Source organism: Schistocerca nitens, chromosome 6 (assembly GCF_023898315.1).
Source record: "Schistocerca nitens isolate TAMUIC-IGC-003100 chromosome 6, iqSchNite1.1, whole genome shotgun sequence".
Taxonomy (NCBI): Eukaryota; Metazoa; Arthropoda; class Insecta; order Orthoptera; family Acrididae; genus Schistocerca; species Schistocerca nitens.
The window spans coordinates 355,427,566-355,450,464 of NC_064619.1; the positions used below are offsets into that span (position 1 = coordinate 355,427,566).

The 22,899-nt window shown below is 44.6% G+C and overlaps 1 protein-coding gene across 1 annotated transcript in view; it reads left to right on the top strand.

Annotated features, from left to right (window-relative positions):
• Nucleotides 1–22,899, top strand: part of LOC126262432 (cytochrome P450 4V2-like) — a 142,949-nt gene that overhangs the window by 17,012 nt on the left and 103,038 nt on the right. The window contains exon 2 of the mRNA XM_049959073.1: nucleotides 14,202–14,375. Coding sequence (XP_049815030.1) covers nucleotides 14,202–14,375 — 174 coding nt within the window. The remainder of the gene's footprint in view (nucleotides 1–14,201; nucleotides 14,376–22,899) is intronic.

Consider the following 22,899-nt stretch of genomic DNA (forward strand, 5'->3'; position numbering starts at 1 on the left):
AGAAGATAAGAAAAGGCCGTGATTGCTCTCAAGATTCAGCCTGGTCCACTGTCTAGCACTGCCACTGCTCTGCAGGCCAAAAATTCAAAAGCAAATCGTCACTCGCTGACAGAGACGGGATGCAATCAGTCCTATGATGTCGACCTCCTTTTACTCGACGCCTTTCAAAGATCACATTCTGAACTGATGGACCTTAATATTGATGGTGGGGAGGGGGGGGGGCGGCACTCATCTCAAAAATGAGTCTCCTCCCATTGTGGCCTCTCATCCCTGTCGCAAAGAGAGGGTGAGAAAGTGACCGCCATGATAAAGTTCTCTCATACTACAAAGAAGAATTAATGGGTTGAGGACACATGTAGAGGAACTGAAACTCCTAGCAAAGGAATGCCTTCGGTGCTTTTGTTTACAGGGACTGCATTTTAAAGCGTCTTATGCCCCTGTACTATGAAACTATACCCTCCATCCCAAGGATGAGCTAATTAGGAGAATGGCTGATGGAGGTTGTGCTGTTTGTTAATAACATGAGCCACTCTTCTGCTCTTCCCTTTGGCTACTGAGCTGCAAGCAGTTGCAGTTTAATTTCACGTGTATTAGATGTTCATTGTTTGATGTGACAGATTCTGAGACTCTCTCAGATTTTACAGAACAACATCCGAGGCCATTTATCCAACTGGGTAACTTCAGTGCACGTCATGTATTGTGGTACTCGACATCTACTTGCCCTCGTTGTCGGCTTTTACAGAACCTCATGACGTCTCATTAGCTCTGTACTGTCAACACTCTCACTCATTTCTGTATTGCTACTGGGCTACCCTCAGCTATCAAACTCTCTTTCTGCTTTGCAGCCTGCGCAGATTCTGCACACTTGGAAATTACGATGATCTTCATTCAAGTAGCCAGGAAGTCACTGACGACCATTGCAGTGTCCGCATCTCACTCTGGATTCACCTCCTTGACAGAGACCTCCATAGAACGGCGCAGCCACGATGGATGGTCAGTTAAGCCAACTGGATGTTATTCAGAAACCTGGGTGTGTTTGAACACCCTGACAGCATCCTGGAGCGGATGGAACATGAGTGACCCACCATGTCACTGAAGTCTCCAATCATCTTCAGAAGCAACCTATCCATTGGTGGACTGATGATTGCCGTTGAGCACTAAGGGTCAAGCGTGCGGCTCTGCGACCGTTTAAATGCCGCACTTGAGTGGAAAACATAGCAGCCTTTCAAATCGTAAGAGGTACGTTTCGATGTATAATCGAGGAATGCTAGAAAAGGTCGTGGCAATCGTTCCTGGACTCGATCAACCTTTCCATTTGTTCTTCTACAGAGGAATCGGAATCCATCAAGATCCTTCCCGTTAATAGGGTCGTTACCAATCGCAACAGTCCTGTAGTGACTGTGTCATCAAAGAGCGACATCGCTCAGACGATGCCGAAGTATTCTTTAATGAAAACTGCTAAAACCAGCCGGGATCCGGCGTTCATCCCCTACCATGCGGCTTCAGAGAGGAGCAACGTGGACTGCAGGTCCAACATTTCTGAGTCTCATAACTGCCCCTTAGCCACATGAGATCTGAATTCCACACTGTCTGAGGCTCGTGTAACTACACCCAGTCACGGCCAGATCCAGTGAAGCATGCTTAGCGGATTCAGGACAGCTGCGTCAAAGAAAATCCTCCTCGACTGTTTCAATTTGATATAGAATAAGGCCACTTTTTTACCTCGTGGATATCGGCCATTTTGATACCTCTCCTCAAAACAGGTAAGGCACCTCAATACTTTACCTACTCGTCCACCATATTAAAGTAATCCCAGCACTTTCTTTGTTTTCAGCTCTCATCGTCTTCTGCATCTTCCATGTCATGCTTGCTCTTTTGTCAGTAAAGTTTTCTTCTACATCCGCTTTAACTTTATCACGTGCATCATTTGTAGATTTAGTCCTTTGTTTCATACGTATTACGTTCTTTGTCAAGCCAAGTTCTCAGCCATCTGCTATACGCTTCCTTTATCATCTTCACCGATTTCTCTACATACTCACTCCCCCGTCAATTCCTCATATAATATCCCAAACTTGTTATCTCTCCCAGAGATTAAAATTTTATCTCAAGTATCATTGGCTTAACTAATAAATACCTGTTCTCTACAGTGTCATCCTCGATATATGATGCCATGACAGCCAATCTAAGCTGATAGGGTAAGTATGTTGAATCTTAGTGAAAACTTAACATATTATATTGGACCTCCGAAGACTCTTCATCTACTACTTCTTTCCATTCAAAGGAAAAGTAAATTCTTGAAATTAGTAGTTAATGGTCTGATACACATTCGGGACCCCATTAAATCTCTCACGCCATTTACATCAAACTTGTCTTCTGCCCTATTATCACATAGTCAATTATTAATCTTAGCTTACTTTGAGCAGAGGATCAGGTATATGAAAAGACGAGGGCTAATACAAATCCTTGGGTAATGTAAGATATTTAACTTTATCGATGAAAGGAGAAAATATAAAAATGCAAACTGAGACTAACACTAAGTGCCAAGTGGCTAATCAGGAATGCCTAGAGGACAAATTTAACGATGTAGAAGCTTATATCACTAGGGGTAAGATAGATACTGCCTTCAGCAAACGTAAAGAGATCTTTGGAGAAAAGAGAACCACCTGTATGAATATCAACAGTTGAGTTGGAAAATCAGTCCTATGCAAAGAAGGGAGAGCAGAAAGGTGCAAGGAGTATATAGAGGGTCTATACAAGGGAGGAGACTGCATTGTGCAGGGAAGATAATCTGCGGTGGCATTCCGTTGCCTTCCGCAGTTCCGGAGGCCGCCCCTAACATGGGGTACAGACGCCTTTTGCAGCCGCACGCTCCGGGTCAGACGCTGCATGAGAAGTTCAAATGGTTCAAATGGCTCTGAGCACTATGGGACTCAACTACTGTGGTCATTAGTCCCCTAGAACTTAGAACTACTTAAACCTAACTAACCTAAGGACATCACACACACCCATGCCCGAGGCAGGATTCGAACCTGCGACCGTAGCAGTCGCACGGTTCCGGACTGCGCGCCTAGAACCGCGAGGCCGCCGCGGCCGGCTGCATGAGAAGTATAAGTTGGAAAATGAAAGACCACTAGCCCTCGAAACCCAATAGCTTCAGGGTCGGAAAAGAACAAGAGCTGTCCGAGGGTGGCCAGGTAGCAAAGATAAAAGTGAGGAGCCTGGCATAAGTAAGTGGAACCAATGCCAGGACCCAGCTCGGGGCCCCGTGGTCGTCAGCCACGTATCAGTAGGTGTGACTCCCTGAGGACAATGTGACAATGTGGTTTGGGACAAGCTGGTGACTATAATGAGGGAAAAGAGAGTGGACTGGAAAACCAGAAGACTTGTAAACTCATTATAACTTAATCAAAAAGTCTCAGTTAAAGTGAGAGGAGAAAGTGGAAACTGGATCGGACTAGCAATAGGAGTAAGACAAGGATACTGTCTATCACCTACTCTTTTCAAGCTCTACTTGGAAAATATGATTGACCGATGCTCATTAGATGACAAAGGCGTAGAAATTGGACGAAGAAGAGTAGGGTGTTTGAGGTTTGCTGATTACATGGTCCTTCTAGCCACAGGGGAAAAAGAATTACCGAATTTGGTGGACACCATTGAAAATAACGGAAAAAATATAGACTGAAAGTTAACACAAATAAAACAAAGTATTGGCACTAGGAGGAAATAAGGAAATAAAAATAATGCTGAATGGAGAAATAATAGAACACGTGCAAAATTTTAACTATCTTGGATGCAGGATAGACACCGACTGGAAGTGCACCACAGAAATTAAAACAAGGATAGCAATAGGAAAAGAGGCGTTTTATAAGAAAAGGAGAATTTTCTGCAGCGGTCTGGATAGAGAACTCAGGAAGAGACTCATAAAATGTCTTGTATGGTGTTTTCTTCTATATGGCGCTGAAACATGGACTATGAGAAAGAAAGACAGAGAAAGGCTGGAGGCTTGTGAGATCTGGACATGGCGGAGGATGGAAAGAATAAGTTGGATGGACAGAGTAAAAAATGAAGAGGTACTGAGAAGAGTGGAAGAGAAAAGACAGTTACTAGATGTAATAAAAAGAAGAAAAAGAAATTGGATTGGGCATTTATTAAGAAAGAATGACAGACTGATAAAAACAGTCTTAGAAGGTTGTGTAGAAGGGAAAAGGAGGAGAGGAAGGAAGAGATTCCAGACACAGGATGGCATGATGGGCGGTACGACATACAGCAGCCTTAAGAAGGAAGCAATGGATCGCAGAAAATGGAGAGACAAAGGACCTGCTAATATAGAAGATAACTGATGATGATGATGATATAAAGGAGACGCACTAGAGGGCAATATTATGGAAATGGAAGAGAACGTAGAGGAAAATGAGAAGGGAGATGTAATACTGGGTGAAGAATTTGACCTAAGTAGAAACAAGTCCCCGAGAGTAGATAACATTCCATTAGAGTTACTGATAGCCTTGGGGGAGCCAGCGATGACAAAACCCTTCCATCTGGTGAGCACGTTGTAAGAAACAGACGAAATACCCTCACAATTCAAGAAGAATATAATAATTCCAACCCCCAAAAAAAGCAGGTGATGACAGGTGTGAAAATTCAAGAAGTCACGGCTGAAAAATACTAACACAAATCATTTACAGAAGAATGGAAAAATTCGTAGAATCCGACCACGGAGAAGATCAGTTTGGATTCTGGAGAAATGTAGCAGCATGTGAGGCAATACTGACCCTACGACTTATCTTAGAAGATAGGTTAAGAAAAGTCAAACCTTCGTTTATAGCATTTGTAGACTTAGAGAAAGCTTTTGACAATGTTGACAGGAATACTCTCTTTAAAATTCTAATGGTGGCGAAGGTAAAATACAGGAATCAAAAGGCTATTTACAATATGTACAGAAACCGGAGGGCAGTTATAAGAGTCGAGGGGCACGAAAGGCAACCAGTGTTTGAGAAGGGAGTGAGACAGGGCTTTAGCCTATCCCTAATGTTATTCAATCTGTATATTGAGCAAGCAGTAAAGGAAACAAAAGACAAATTTGGAGCAGCAATTAAAGTCCAAGGAGAAGAAATAAAATCTTTGAGGTTTGCTGATGATATTTTAATTCTATCAGAGACAGCAAAGGATCTGGAAGAGCAGTTTAACGGTAGGGACAGTTTCTTCAAAGCAGGATATGAGATAAACATCAACAAAAGCAAAACGACGACAATGGAATGTAGCCGAATTAAATCAGGTGATAATGAGCGAATCAGATGAGACAAAGTTGAGGGTGAGGTTTGTTATTTGGAGGGCAAAATTACTGATTATGGTCGAAGCAGAGAGGATATAAAATGGAGACTGGCTCTGGCAAGGAAAGCGTTTCTGCAGAAGAGAAATTTGTTAACATCGAGTACAAGAAGTGTTTTGTGAAAGTATTTGTATGGAGTGTTGCAATATATGGAAGTGCGAAAAATAGTTTAGACAAGAAGAGAATAGCAGCTTTTGAAATGTGGTGCTACAGAATAATGCTGAAGATTAGATGAGTAGATCACGTAACTAATGAGGAGATACTGAATAGAATTTGGAAGAAGAGAAATTTCTGGTACAACCTGACCAAAAGAAGGGATCCGTTGGTAGGACACATTCTGAGACATCAATGGATCACCAATTTAGTACTGGGGGGAAGCGTGTGGGACAAAAATCGTAGAAGAAGACCAAGAAATTAATACAGTAAGCAGATTCAGTGGAATGTAGGTTGCAGTAGTTATTCAGAGATGAAGAGGCCTGCACATGAATGAGTAGCATGGGGAGCTGCATCAAACCTGTCTTCGGACCTAAGACCACGACAACAACTTACTATTTAGTGGCCCTCACGTATATTAATGTACTTAATTATGTTTGAAGCATCCATTAATTAATTCAAAGTATTATGATCGTACCAATCTATTCCAATTGGCACTTGTCGCCATACTGACCAGCAGTGAGGCCATTAGTTCTAGACCCAGTGCGTGCATTCACTTGCCCATTATTTAAAACATCTCTTTCATTACGTATCTCTTCTAGCATTCCCGTCAGTCCCACATAACTTTTTTTCCCTTTTCCTCCATCTTGGCGTCGTCAGTCAGCGCACAGAAGTTTTGAGAACGACTGAGTGGCTTGAATACGTCTATTTGTACCCAAAGAGTCGTTTCACCAGTCTGACTCCGGATTTTATACACGCCTCTTTATACTATAATTCATTATATCCTGCCTCGGGCATGGATATGTGTGATTTCCTTAGGTTAGTTAGGTTTAAGTAGTTCTAAGTTCTAGGGGACTGATGACCACCGATGTTAAGTCCCATAGTGCTCAGAGCCATTTCAACCAACCATTATACACTCCTGCAAATTGAAATAAGAACACCGTGAATTCATTGTCCCAGGAAGGGGAAACTTTATTGACACATTCCTGGGGTCAGATACATCACATGATCACACTGACAGAACCACAGGCACATAGACACAGGCAACAGAGCATGCACAATGTCGGCACTAGTACAGTGTATATCCACCTTTCGCAGCAATGCAGGCTGCTATTCTCCCATGGAGACGATCGTAGAGATGCTGGATGTAGTCCTGTGGAACGGCTTGCCATGCCATTTCCACCTGGCGCCTCAGTTGGACCAGCGTTCGTGCTGGACGTGCAGACCGCGTGAGACGACGCTTCATCCAGTCCCAAACATGCTCAATGGGGCACAGATCCGGAGATCTTGCTGGCCAGGGTAGTTGACTTACACCTTCTAGAGCACGTTGGGTGGCACGGGATACATGTGGACGTGCATTGTCCTGTTGGAACAGCAAGTTCCCTTGCCGGTCTAGGAATGGTAGAACGATGGGTTCGATGACGGTTTGGATGTACCGTGCACTATTCAGTGTCCCCTCGACGATCACCAGTGGTGTACGGCCAGTGTAGGAGATCGCTCCCCACACCATGATGCCGGGTGTTGGCCCTGTGTGCCTCGGTCGTATGCAGTCCTGATTGTGGCGCTCACCTGCACGGCGCCAAACACGCATACGACCATCATTGGCACCAAGGCAGAAGCGACTCTCATCGCTGAAGACGACACGTCTCCATTCGTCCCTCCATTCACGCCTGTCGCGACACCACTGGAGGCGGGCTGCACGATGTTGGGGCGTGAGCGGAAGACGGCCTAACGGTGTGCGGGACCGTAGCCCAGCTTCATGTAGACGGTTGCGAATGGTCCTCGCCGATACCCCAGGAGCAACAGTGTCCCTAATTTGCTGGGAAGTGGCGGTGCGGTCCCCTACGGCACTGCGTAGGATCCTACGGTCTTGGCGTGCATCCGTGCGTCGCTGCGGTCCGGTCCCAGGTCGACGGGCACATGCACCTTCCGCCGACCACTGGCGACAACATCGATGTACTGTGGAGACCTCACGCCCCACGTGTTGAGCAATTCGGCGGTACGTCCACCCGGCCTCCCGCATGCCCACTATACGCCCTCGCTCAAAGTCCGTCAACTGCACATACGGTTCACGTCCACGCTGTCGCGGCATGCTACCAGTGTTAAAGACTGCGATGGAGCTCCGTATGCCACGGCAAACTGGCTGACACTGACGGCGGCGGTGCACAAATGCTGCGCAGCTAGCGCCATTTGACGGCCAACACCGCGGTTCCTGGTGTGTCCGCTGTGCCGTGCGTGTGATCATTGCTTGTACAGCCCTCTCGCAGTGTCCGGAGCAAGTATGGTGGGTCTGACACACCGGTGTCAATGTGTTCTTTTTTCCATTTCCACGAGTTTATCTCTGTTTCATAAACATATCGTTAGAAATAACATTACCTTCATCTATCACCTCATGCACTTATTAAGAGTGAAAACGTAACGACCAAGAAATATACATGGGACTGAGATATCCATACAGTATGAGATTAAATACGAGGGCTATTCGCTTGTTAAGATCTGATCGGTCACAAAATGTAAACCACAGTGAAAATGAAAAATGTTTTATTTAAAATAGTTAGCTGCATGTTAGTTTCTATTATTCGTTTGTATTCCACATAGTAACCACCCCGACTCCACTTCAATGTGATTTGACGTAGCGTTGTGCCAACTTTCCGATATCCTCGTCATAGAAGGCAGCCACTTGTGAGTTCCACCAAATCCTTACGTTGGTCTGCAGGCCTTTGTCTGTGCAAAAATGTTGTCATTATAGACAGCGATACATATGAGCAGAAACGTAACAGTGAAGGAACCAGGCTCAGGTTCGATGGTGATCAGAAACGTGACATCGAAACCGCTGCAGGAGTATCTTCACTGACACTGCAGTGTGCGCCCGAGAATTATCATGAAGAAGGAAATTATGACAGTTACGTTATGTGGGGTAGCATGGAATCAAGCGAAATCTCTCAGCAAGCACTCATACTTGACGGGAGACACTATCTTCCAGGTACCTTCATGGGTTCACTTTGCGCTCACAACTGAAAACAAAGATATGATGTGATCTACGGGTATAGGTCTACAAGAGACACTGTACAACTCACCTGTGGAAAACTTCATCTGATTATCATTGTGGTTTCCATTCTGTGACCGCTCGTGCTGTAATAAGGTAATAGCCCTCGATAACATATACATTATTATCAATAAAGGACAGTTGATAATCTGTTTGAAAATTCGTTAAGGTGTGAAAACATCACATGCGCCAGTTGTGACACAGGATCAAACGCAGTCTGGACATGTTTTCAGGTAAGCTCATTCAGTGGAACTAAATAAAGTAGCTATTCTAGTCAGACAGGCTTGTGGTAATTATGTCCTTCTCTCAATTTACGGAGGCCGTAGTTCCTAGCGATCAAATACCTGTAGTACAAGAAACATCGTTAGTGCCTGGTGAATAATTTGTCAACCGACTACATCAGTGGTCTACATTTTGAGCAAAAGTGTTAGAAAACGAAGTAGTGGCGCCGATCATGTTTCAAAGAAAAGATACACATTCTCCGCCACATAGGGCTATAAATTGCCCTGCTAGAGTTGTTTAATACAGTTAGGCTGTGTATATATCTTAGGACATCTGGTTGAGATTTGTATAAATATGGCTTCAGAAGACAGATGTAAGACTTTCTAAAGTCCTGCTGTTGGGAAGTCAGCACATCGTCTTGTATAGCTCCATATCTGCTGCAGCACTTGGCGGTGTGGAGTAGCTGACTGACTTCCTGGACATAAGTTAAATTCTACATCTAATAAGCCGTTACACGTGGCAATTTGCCATATGCTACTCACAAGTGCACGATACCAGATTGCTGTCGCCACGGTAGCTCATAATCCGTGTTTTCTTACAACTGTAGGATACACTCGAGAATATTCAGCCAAATAAAAACATTTTGCCATTCAGCACGTAAACAATGCTGTCTACTTGTCCATTTCAGTCATGGGTGTATGTGGTGTTTCCACAACGGATGTCTGGTCAGAGACATACTTGTCTCCTGGATAGTACACGGTAGACTGAGGAATTGTCGGCTCATCGAAGTCCACTCTCATTGATTCCGTCCAACACAGTCCCTATTGTTACCTGCCCTCTTAATTTCACTGGAATTTGCATGCGCCTGAGTTCAGCATTACAAATTCATTTATACATATGGAAACTAGGGGCACAATATCCTTAGCTTTGTCCTTGATGATCTCTTAGAGGTGGAAAACGTGTAGACAGCATCTCCAGATTCGTAGTACCAACTCGGCTGATATTTTAGATAATGGATTTTTACAAACAAATCAAAGAAAATTGAGGAAAGGCCGTTACTTTAAGTAATCTTCATGGTTTATTGTTGCTTCTGAGCCCACTTACTTATTATACACATTAAAACTTAACTGTAGGTGCTAACATTGAGCAATACTTCGGCAAACGTTGAATTTAGAAAATGACTATTTCCCGTAGAAGATTTGATATGCAAGTGCAGCTCAGTTTTTCGTTGCCAAACATGTCGCAGCATTACAAAGTCAGTACAGTTTTAACACATGAACTGTTTTATGAGAGTCACTGATAATCGTTTAAGTGTAGAGTAAATAAAAAAAAGATGTTGTTAGCTTTAAGCTAATATCACTACTTCCGTGTATGATCTAGATACTTTTTAGCATTCCTATTTCCAACAGCCAAAATAGTTTAATCAGGGTAGATTTTGTTGATACTCAAACAACATTACAATGCAGTATTGCATTTTTTCTGAACATGATTTTTCAATTTTGTAATATTATTTTAGTGTTTTAGAAATCCAATCGCAATGTTAGTACTAGATTTATGTGAATTAAATGTGTTTCTAAGTTGGATCTGGGACACAGTTTACCCAATTAATACTTGAGCTTTATCACAGCTCAAAAGTTTTCACATTATCTAAATGGCATTGTGTTTACTCGGTGCTTTAAGATTTTCACTGACATATGAGTTATCGAATGGTAATAACGTTTCGTAAGTACATTAACTTTACATCTAATCATATATCAGGTTATGTGTCAGTTCAACTGACTAATTAAAATGGGTGCATTTTTATACGCTAAGTGATCATTCCCAAAGAAAATCAAGTATTAGCCAGAAGTAAATTAGTTCTGAAGATAATTTCTTTAGGTGTGTAGTTAGTAGCAAACATGGTTGTAAAATCTATGTTCCATAAACATTTTATTGCTAGCGACACTGGAGAACATGATGTAGTTAATGAACAGAAATGTCTAAGATAGTAATTTACTATGTATTTCTGACCCTAAAGTTTTCATTTCCAGACATTTGAGCTCAAAAAACAGTATTCGAATATACGATATAGGGCCTGTTTCGTTATAGTACATTGCAGTCACGGTGAGGAGATGGCGGTCATTATGAAGCTGTAACCACATCCTGAGGTTCAGTACTTCGTCTTCTCGATGGTTCCACACTAACATCAACGGTTTCGACGCCCTTATGGGTCCGGAAACTCCTAGCAGACCAATTTGTTGCTGGTACACTATTCAACACGTCAGTCTAGTCTGATTTCTCTCAGGACAATCTTTCTTCGTGAGATGTTTACAGGTTTCATTTGCTGTTTCTTAGTCCGTGTAGCAAAAAGCCTATTTCTCTTCTCTAATACCTAGAAATAAAACCAGTTTCGAGATCTTTTATCATTTTTGTCGTGAAGACATCGAAACTTACTTAGTTGGAGAAATAACACTGTCTCCGGTGAACAAGTCAGCTGTTTGATCATCCATATGAAAATTTTGCTACTTTAAATCAGTGTGAACACTTTCAAATTTTGTTGTGTGAGTAACATTCATTTCTTGGGTATTCTAATATTTCTATTCCTAGCACTTATGACTGAACATTTTAATCACGATTGATTCCTTTCATGTATCCTGACAGAGACGGCACGTATAGAAACAATGCTTCGTGTATTGGAATAATAATCACTATTTATGGTCGAAAGTAGTTTGTTTCCTATTTTATTAGTGTTAGTATTGCGAATCTGATACAGACACAAAATAAACACTGACAGCAATGGAAAGTATTTGTGGTTTGTGCGTATGCAGCAGGGACCTGTTATACATGAATCTCTATTTCTCCTTTTCCCCGAGCCACATCTAGCCCATCATTTGGTACATTCATAGTGCATTAATCTACTTGAGTTCTCAGTGTTTCTTTGATCTTTCTCGATTTCGTGATTCCTCAGATATGACTTTGTTTGGTTTTGAAAATAATCGTCACACATTATTTGTCATAGTGTGTTCAATCTCTTCGTTACCTATGAGCCCAGTTGTCTCTGAAAATACTTTATGTATTTGTCATGTTACTTATTCTTTACGGACGCGTTCATTAACCCCTGTGACATATTACCAGATTACGTGGTTCAATTATGTTTAATTCACTCTCCGTCAGTACTACGACTGAGTCAGCGATGCTATGCTCAGTTATTCCTGCAGAGCATCAGCTTAGTGCTTGCCTTCCCTGTCCCGCCACATGACAGAGTCCAGGATTGGATTTCAATACATCAATCGTCACTGAAACGTTTATTTATATAAGAGATACACCAAAAAATTTTTGTAAAGGCAAGGCGAAGACAACAAAATTTGAAACTATTTACACTGAATGTAAGTAGTAAACTATTGAAACAGAGGCACCCGATGGATATAAATATCGCTGGCACTCACTGAGTAAACTCAAGAAGAAGAATGTATCATAGTTCAGCAAACAGTAGATACGATTTCCGCGATTACTTGGGTTATATATCACGATACGTATAATGAGCAGATGAAATGATTAGTCACCTGTAGTCAGAAGTTACATATCGACAGGAATAAGAAAGGCAAATTGAGCAAAGAGTTTAACACTACTGTCGTTACCCGAAAATACCACACAGATTATTTACATCACGTTGGCTATGTCGTACTTGCCAGTTCGTGGAGAAGGTTTCCAAGTTGCCCTAACTTAATGAGCTAGAAAACAAATACACTCCTGGAAATTGAAATAAGAACACCGTGAATTCATTGTCCCAGGAAGGGGAAACTTTATTGACACATTCCTGCGGTCAGATACATCACATGATCACACTGACAGAACCACAGGCACATAGACACAGGCAACAGAGCATGCACAATGTCGGCACTAGTACAGTGTATATCCACCTTTCGCAGCAATGCAGGCTGCTATTCTCCCATGGAGACGATTGTAGAGATGCTGGATGTAGTCCTGTGTAACGGCTTGCCATGCTATTTCCACCTGGCGCCTCAGTTGGACCAGCGTTCGTGCTGGACGTGCAGACCGCGTGAGACGACGCTTCATCCAGTCCCAAACATGCTCAATGGGGGACAGATCCGGAGATCTTGCTGGCCAGGGTAGTTGACTTACACCTTCTAGAGCACGTTGGGTGGCACGGGATACATACGGACGTGCATTGTCCTGTTGGAACAGCAAGTTCCCTTGCCGGTCTAGGAATGGTAGAACGATGGGTTCGATGACGGTTTGGATGTACCGTGCACTATTCAGTGTCCCCTCGACGATCACCAGTGGTGTACGGCCAGTGTAGGAGATCGCTCCCCACACCATGATGCCGGGTGTTGGCCCTGTGTGCCTCGGTCGTATGCAGTCCTGATTGTGGCGCTCACCTGCACGGCGCCAAACACGCATACGACCATCATTGGCACCAAGGCAGAAGCGACTCTCATCGCTGAAGACGACACGTCTCCATTCGTCCCTCCATTCACGCCTGTCGCGACACCACTGGAGGCGGGCTGCACGATGTTGGGGCGTGAGCGGAAGACGGCCTAACGGTGTGCGGGACCGTAGCCCAGCTTCATGGAGACGGTTGCGAATGGTCCTCGCCGATACCCCAGGAGCAACAGTGTCCCTAATTTGCTGGGAAGTGGCGGTGCGGTCCCCTACGGCACTGCGTAGGATCCTACGGTCTTGGCGTGCATCCGTGCGTCGCTGCGGTCCGGCCCCAGGTCGACGGGCACGTGCACCTTCCGCCGACCACTGGCGACAACATCGATGTACTGTGGAGACCTCACGCCCCACGTGTTGAGCAATTCGGCGGTACGTCCACCCGGCCTCCCGCATGCCCACTATACGCCCTCGCTCAAAGTCCGTCAACTGCACATACGGTTCACGTCCACGCTGTCGCGGCATGCTACCAGTGTTAAAGACTGCGATGGAGCTCCGTATGCCACGGCAAACTGGCTGACACTGACGGCGGCGGTGCACAAATGCTGCGCAGCTAGCGCCATTCGACGGCCAACACCGCGGTTCCTGGTGTGTCCGCTGTGCCGTGCGTGTGATCATTGCTTGTACAGCCCTCTCGCAGTGTCCGGAGCAAGTATGGTGGGTCTGACACACCGGTGTCAATGTGTTCTTTTTTCCATTTCCAGGAGTGTATTTGAGGAACAGCAAGAGACACGCTCTTTAATCGAGGTATGGGGATCTATGAAGTAAACGTTATTACTGTTCAAGTACCAATGAGATGGTGGCTCAGGTCTCTACAAGGCTTCCGTAAATTTTTATACAACTTTTATTTCCTGAACGCAGAAAGTTGTCATATGCTACTGTTTCCGATGTCGTCAATCAAGCTGAGACATAGTGTCGCCTATGATGACATCGTTGCTGACTTCACGTTAAACCCAGAGCTCTGTATCGTTGACGCAGTGTTGACTGGGGACGGCCGCCGCCCTCCTGTTGCAGGCTGTGGGTGGGCCCGCGCCTCTGCGTGCTGCTGGCCGACCCGGAACACGCGCGCGCCGTGCTGAGCGGCGGGCCGCACGTCAACCGCGACGACTACATGATGGACGTGCTGCGGCCCTTCACCGGCGAGGGACTGCTCGTCTCCCGTGGAGACCTCTGGAGGCAGCGTCGCAGGTCAGCACCGGTACCGCTCTACAAGTGGCTAATATGGGCCAGCGCTCATGGTATTGGTCCAGTGACGTAGCAGCAAGCCTAGCACTGGTGTCCAGTAATCTATATATTTATCCATAGTCTATGTTTTCAAGAAATTCATTCCACCGTTGTATCACCTGATAGCGTTGCCGCTCGGAGTAGCCACGCGGTCTGCGGCGCCTTGTCACAGTTCGCGCGGCTCCCCCCGTCGGACGTTTGCGTGCCCCCTCGGGCATGGGTGTGTGTGTTGTCCTCAGCGTAAGTTAGTTTAATTTAGATCAAGTAGTTGGTAAGCCTAGGGACCGATGACCGTAGCAGTTTTGTCCCACAGGAACTTATCACAAATTTCCAATTTACCAGGTAGCAAGTGAAAGGAGAGCGGGTTAAGATGAGGATGTTTGGGAAAAAGTTCAGCTAATATGCTAAAATCCTCTGCTTGGATCTACCTTCATATTTCTCTATCTACTTCTACACCCACATCCACACTGCTACTTCCTGTAGGACTATCATTTCCGCTCTTTACTGTTCAATTTGAAAGAGGTCAGGCAGGAGTAGCCGACCGAGACAGACGCAGCAACAGGGAAGTAACCACTTTTGTAACATTTACGAGTCCTAACCAGGAGCGAATTTTAATATAACATGTGTGTGCTTTGATGGTTCAAATGGCTCTGAGCACTATGGGACTTAACATCTGAGGTCATCAGTCCCCTAGAACTTAGAACTAGTTAAACCTAACTAACCTAAGGACACCACATACATCCATGCCCGAGGCAGAATTCGAACTTGCGACTGTAGCGGTCGCGCGGTTTCAGACAGTAGCGCCTAGAACCGCACGGCCACTTCGGCCGGCTGTGCTTTCATAATGTAGTTTCTACAGTTTCTGCGTGTAAATTTAATATATAATAGCCACTGTTCTCGCGTTTTCGTTTGCTTCGGAAAGTAAACAGATTTTGTGACATATTACAAGTTCCTAATCAGGGATGAATTATTTAATTTCGCCTGAGTGCTTCGGTAGTTAGGTTTTTGAATATCTGCGTATTATTAGACATAGTTCCTGCGTTTTCGTCAGAATCTACAGCATGTGCCGATAGTCCATTTATCTGCATTGTTTAGTTTTCCAAGGTCTTTAGTATGGACAGGGACTGCTATTGTTGTGTGCGGGTGCGAGCCGTGTTGGTGACACTTCGCTCTCAGGTTCATGTTGTGATGGCTTCGGTTACACAGCTTGAGGTTGCTGTGGATGGGCACCACTGTTGTGGGCCGGCCGTGGGGATCCAACGGACGTCCACCACGTCCGAGTCCTCCGATCGGTCCTCCGCGGTGGCCAACCCAGTTACTACTCGCACGGAGGCTGACCCCTCACCTGTGGTGAAGTGGGAGGTCGTCCCGGGGCGAACCAGGTGGCGGAAGACTTCCCAGGCGGCCGCACGTAAGGCCTCCCCGGTTTGTCTGACAAACAGGTTACAGGTGCTGTCTGTGGCTGACACTGTCTTTGGGCCAGATGCTGTCGTCTGTCCTGTTTCAGAGTAAACCAATCACCCTGCAAGATCCGGGCAATCACAGAGGGTGGGCTTATTGGTAGTTTCGAGCTCCAACGCTAAGGGCGTTATGGGACCCCTTACGTACTTGGCTGACAAGAAGGGTAAGAAAACCAATGTGCACTCGGTGTGCATACCGGGTGACATCATTGCAGATGTGAAAAGGGTTCTCCCAGATGCCACGATGAGCACAGGGTGCAGCCAGCTGCAGGTCGTTGCTCGCGTCGGTATCAATGATGTTTGTCACTTTTGATCAGAAGAGATTTTCTCTGGTTTCGAGCGGCTAACAGAAGTGGTCGAGTGGGAGGTCGTCCCGGGGCGAACCAGGTGGCGAAAGACTTCCCAGGCGGCCGCACGTAAGGCCTCCCCGGTTTGTCTGACAAACTGGTTACAGGTGCTGTCTGTGGCTGACACTGTCGTTGGGCCAGATGCTGTCGTCTGTCCTGTTTCAGAGTAAACCAATCACCCTGCAAGATCCGGGCAATCACAGAGGGTGGGCTTATTGGTAGTTTCGAGCTCCAACGCTAAGGGCGTTATGGGACCCCTTACGTACTTGGCTGACAAAAAGGGTAAGAAAACCAATGTGCACTCGGTGTGCATACCGGGTGACATCATTGCAGATATGGAAAGGGTTCTCCCAGGTGCCACGATGAGCACAGGGTGCAGCCAGCTGCAGGTCGTTGCTCGCGTCGGTATCAATGATGTTTGTCACTTTTGATCAGAAGAGATTTTCTCTGGTTTCGAGCGGCTAACAGAAGTGGTAAAAGCTGCCAGTCTTGCTTGCAAGATGAAAGCAGAGTTGACCATTTGCAGCATAGTCGACAGGACCGATTGCAGACCTCTGGTACAGAGCCGAGTGGAGGGTCTAAATCAGAGGCTCAGACGGTTCTGCAGCCATGTGGGCTGCAGATTCCTCGAGTTGCGCCAAAGGGTGGTTGGGTTTCGGGTTCCGCTGAATAGGTCAGTTATCCACTATACGCAGGAGGCGGCTACACGGGTAGCAGGGGCTGCGTGGCGTGGACTGAACGGTTTTTTAGGTTACAGGGTCTCGGGAAAACACAAGAAAGGCTTCAGTCACAAAGGTTGCAGGCTGGACACAGGAAGAACGTAGATACAGGAACCTTTGGTATAACAGTTGTAAAAGTGTTGGGAACGTACCAGAGCTCCAAGCGCTTGTAGAAAGCACGGATGCTCAAATCGTTAAGGGCACTGAAAGCTCAGTCGAAATTTTTGTGAAGAACCCAACGGTGTTCCGAAAGGATAGGCTAAACACGGTTGGCGGTGGCCTGTTTGTTGCTGTTACAAGTAGTTTAACTTGTCGCAAAATTGAAGTGGGTACTTCCTGTGAGTTAGTATGGGCAGAGGTCATTGTTGGCAACCGGAATACAATAATAAATGGATCCTTTTACCGACCTCCCAATTCAGATGATACAGTTGCTGAAAGGTTCAAAGAAAACTTGAGTTTGATTTCAAACACGTACCCGACTCATACGATAATAGTTTGTGGTGACTTTATTTACTCTCGATATGTTGGTGAAAATACATGTTTAACTCCGGAGGTACGCATAAAATATCATCCGAAATTGTGATAAACGCATACTCTGAAACTTATTTCGAGCAGTTAGTTCATGAGCCCACGCGAATAGTAAACGGTTGTGAAAATAATCCTGAGTTAATAACGAGCATCAAAACTGATTCAGGGATTAGTGAACACAGGGTTGTCGTAGCGAGATTGAATATTGTAATCCCCAAATCCTCGAAAAATGAGCGAGAAATATACCTATTCAGAAAAGCAGATAAAATTCACTTGACGCCTTCCTGAGAGGCAATTTCCACTCATTCCAAATTAATAATGTAAGTGTAGACCAGATGTGGCTTAAATTCAAAGAAATAGCATCAGCAGCAATTGAGAGGTTTATACCAAAGAAACTAACAAACGACGGAGCTGATCCTCGTTGGTACACAGAACGGGTTAAAACACTGCTGCAGAAACAACGAAACAAACATGCCAAATTCAAACAAACGCAAAATCCCCAAGATTGGCGATCTTTTACAGAAGCACGAAATTTAGCGCGGACTTCAATGCGAGATGCTTATAACAGTTTCCACAACGAAACATTTTCTCGAAAGCTGGCAGAAGATACAAAGAGATTCTGGTCGTACGTGAAGTACGTTAGCGGCAAGAAACAATCAATGCCTTCTCTGCGCGATAGCAATGGAGATAATATCGAAGACAGTGCTGTCAAAGCAGAGTTACTAAATACAGCCTTCCGAAATACCTACACAAAAGAAGGCGAAGTAAATATTCCAGAATTCGAATCAAGAACAGCTACCAACATGAGTAACGTAGAAGTAAATATCCTCGGAGTAGTGAAGCAACTTAAATCACTTAATAAAAGCAAGTCTTCTAGTCCAGACTGTATACCAGTTAGGTTCCTTTCGCAGTATGCTGATGCATTAGCTCCATGCTAAACAATCATATACAACCGTTCGCTCGATGAAAGATCCGTACCAAAAGACCGGAGAGTTGCACAGATCACACCAATATACAAGAAAGGTAGTAGGAGTAATCCACTAAATTACAGCCCATATCATTAACGTTGATATGCAGCAGGATTTTGGAACATATATGGTATTCGAACAGTATGAATTACCTCGAAGAAAATGGTCTATTGACACACAGTCAACATTTGTTTAGAAAACATTGTTCCTGTGAAACACAACCAGCTCTTTATTCACATGAAATGTTGAGTGGTATTGACAAGGGATTTCAAATCGATTTTGTATTTCTGGATTTCCGGAAGGCTTTTGACACTGTACCACAAAAGCGGCTCGTAGTGAAATTGCGTGCTTATGGAATATCGTCACAGTTATGTGACTGGATTTGTGATTTCCTGTCAGAGAGGCCAGAGTTCGTAGTAATTGACGGAAAATCATCGAGTAAAACAGAAGTGAGTTCAGGCGTTCCGCAAGGTAGTGTTATAGGCCCTTAGCTGTTTCTCATCTATATAAACGATTTGGGAGACAATCTGAGCAGCCCTCTTAGGTTGTATGCAGATGACGGCGTCGTTTATCGACTAATAAGGCCATCAGAAGATCAAAACCAACTGGAAAACGATTTAGAAAAGATATCTGAATGTTGCGAAAAGTGGCAGTTGACCCTAAATAACGAAAAGTGTGAAGTCATCCACATGAGTGCTAAAAGGAACTCGTTAAACTTCGGTTACACGAAAAATCAGTCAAATATAAAAGCCGTAACTTCAACTAAATACCTATGTATTCCAATTACGAATAACTTAAATTGGAAAGAAGACATAGAATGTGTTGTGTGGGAGGCTAACCAAAGACTGCCTTTTATTGGCAGGACACTTAGAGAGTGTTACAGACCTACTAAGGAGACTGTCTAAACTATATTTATCCGTCCTCTATTACAAAACTGCTGCGCGGTGTAGGATCCTTACCAGATAGGAGTGACGGAGTACATCGCAAAAGTTCAAAGGAAGTCAGCACGTTTTGTATTATGGCGCGATATGGGAGAGAGTGTCACAGAAATGATACAGGATTTGGGCTTGACATCATTAAAAGAAAAGCGTTTTTCGATGCGACGGAACTTCTCACGAATTTACAATCACCAACTTTCTCCTCCGAAAGCGAAAATATTTTGTTGACACCAACGTACATAGGGTGGAAGGATCATCACGATAAAATAAGGGAAATCAGAAATCGTACGGAGAGATATAGTTGTTCATTCTCTCTGCGCGCTATACGAGACTGGAAAGATAGAGAACTGTGAAGGTGATTCGATGAACCCTCTGCCAGGCACTTAAATGTGATTTGCAGAGTACTCTTGTAGATGTAGATGTAGTTGTAGAGGTGCATGAAAAGGTCGGCTCTCGGTAGGGCTCGGTAGGGATCCGTACGAGCAGTAATTTCTCTGATTTTCCTGTCGTGGTCATTTCGCCACAAATATGTGATGGGATGGTCCATAAATCGTGCAACTATATCACAAGGGTATCTTTGGAGTGCTCAGGGTAACACGGGTCCAGAAGGCGGGCAGCAGTCTTTTCAGTACCTGCAGTGGTACCAGTCCCGACGATTGACTGATGTGTCCCTGTAAAGTTATCCACTGTAAAGTTATCCAACAAGGAGATTTTATGCTCGTACTCTACAGGAACTTCTGCAACGGCCAGTCTGCTTCCACTGCACACTCACGTGCAGTTCCTGCATCGCCTCGCACACTAAACTCATTGAGGGAAACACGATCATCTCTGATTAGTAGGCCACAAACCGTTCCTACGAAGGAATCCACCCACGTCCATTCACAAATTTCAGGCAATAGTTCCACCCAGGCGATGCTTTAGCTAACAAGCTATCCATAATTCTTACAAGTAGGAACAAGTTCGCGTCCAAGTGGACACGGCACCTCCAAACTTATTCACCCCTATGTCAGTGTCCTATGATTTTGTAGAGTATCATATACTCCTCCGGGGTCAATTCATATTCGCTGCGGCATACGAGAAGGTCACACAACTGATAAAGCTGCTGGATAACGTTTGGGTCTCAGCAGGAAAAAAGTTTCGACCTAAGCCCCTTCTCGTTCTTTCGATTCTCCATCAGCGACGGAGTGCCAGTCCCCTTTCTTATTCCAGGAAATCGACGACCTACTTGCAACAGTCGCAACTACATTCGAGCCAGGTCTGGGGCGTGACACATTCTTCAAGCTCATATCTCCTTGCGACCGGTCACTGTGCCTCGTTTCTGCCGAGCACGACACATTCCGGTATCCTTACGGGGAACCGTAACACAAAAGTTCTACCGATTCGAAAAGGCTCATGTAACCGAACCGTTTAGAATAAGTATTTGGGTCACACCACTAAAAACCCATACGGATTCCTCCGACTGTATTGAAAATCTAAATGAACAGTAAGTGCCCAGGCACAATTAGGAAAACCTACATTACACCACGCCCAGGAGAAATCCTTATAAAACTGCACGGAGGAGAATGTGTTTCTAAAATAGACCTCGGACGCACACACACACATACACACACACACACACACACACACACACACACACACACACACACACACACACACACAAACACGAACACACACACACACAAACTACATATAATGAATTTTAATTTTTCTCTATGACAATTTCTGACATTGTGGCAGAAATAAATTACAGTAGACCCAGACCTCCTATTCCGTCCAAAACTGTTGGCAAGTATTCCTGCGAAGCTTCCCTCGCAAATTCGTGGTCACTCTGCCCCATTCCCAGCCTGCTGGAACGTTTGGCTGAAAGGATTCGCACCTCTTTAACATGCTTGATCTTAGTAACCATCTGAGATATCTTCCTACTATACGATCTTCTAGACGTACCTCTCGTTGCACAATCTCTTTAGACGACGTAATTGTCACGGGAGGTAAGTGCCAGTACAGCTGTGAATCTTTGGCACGCATTTTACTACATTACGTGATGCAAGGCTAACGTGTCTCTTAGACAAGCGCCAGTTTTTCCAAGAGCAAGTCGAGTCCCTGACGCACTTGCAACAAAAAGAATGGATCTATCCTAGGAATCGAAGTGTTAAAACAAGCGACTCCCTACCTCGACCCTGGAATCACCACACCTACAATCTTTTTTGGGAAAGTGAATTACTATTCAAAGTTTCTGTCACAAGTGTTCCATAGAGTACAGTCACTCAGTCATCTGCAAATGAAAGATTTTCAGAACCATAATGTGAGCTCGCATTCAGGCAGTTGAAAACTATACTTCACTCAGCATCTTGCCTCTCAGTGTCACGGCCACTATCTCTGAGCATAAATGTCTCGTCTTGTGGCGTCGATGTGGTATTGACGCAAAGAAATGATTTAGTGATCAACACTTTCACCTATCTGTCAAAAACATTGACGTCTTACCTCAGTCAAGAAGAAACGAATTAGCAATTATATTCGGAATCATAAACTTCCATGTGTAGCTATTCAAGAGGAAGTTCACTTTCATCACAAACCACAAGTCGCTGGTAGTGCTACTGGGCCGCCCTCCTGTCTACAAGAAGCGGACGGCAAAACACCTCCAAAGTTACTAAGATCATAAAATTATACGACTAAATACAACCTAACACGGCAAGGAGCCAATGCGGATACACTGTCTCACCTTCATGCAGGGCCGGAGCTAGGTGTTTCTCCAGCAGAAAACCTTATGTTTCCACAAACACGCAGAAAGGACGCAGACCTAGGAAAGATTTCACATAAAAGCAGTTCGAATAATTGAGACGCCGGCGGGACCCGGTCCTATGAAAAATGATGCTCTATCGGTGGTCTAAATTCATTTATACAAACAGATATCCAGAGTTTAAAATGAACAACGATTAGCTTAAAGGGTCACTAACCCATAAATAACACGCATTTAAAGAATGAAAAGCGTGTAATGGATCAAATTATATTACTATTTAGCATAAGGCACAGAAAGGTAGATATGCGGAACCCATGGGAGAGTTGGAAAAGTTTCCACATTATGACAAATAGCCAAATTTCATCTAAAAGGGCCAGCCGGAGTGGCCGTGCGGTTCTAGGCGCTACAGTCTGGAACCGAGCGACCGCTACGGTCGCAGGTTCGAATCCTGCCTCGGGATGGATGTGTGCGATGTCCTTAGGATAGTTAGGTTTAATTATTTCTAATTTCTAGGCGACTAATGACCTCAGATGTTAAGTCCCATAGTGCTCAAAGCCATTTTTCATGTAAAAGGAACAAATCGATCTGAAAAACAAAAAGCATTTATAGAAATTGTTCGCCATATGTTGTTACAAGGGCCAGCTGATTGGGACTATGGCTATGGAAATTGCAGGTTAGCGCCGTTTTATATCTAACGGTTGCTCATGATTATTTACCGTTTCATTTTATATGTCCTTGGAGGTTTATCTATGACTGGCACTCTTACATCTAATTCATCGTGACTAATCAAC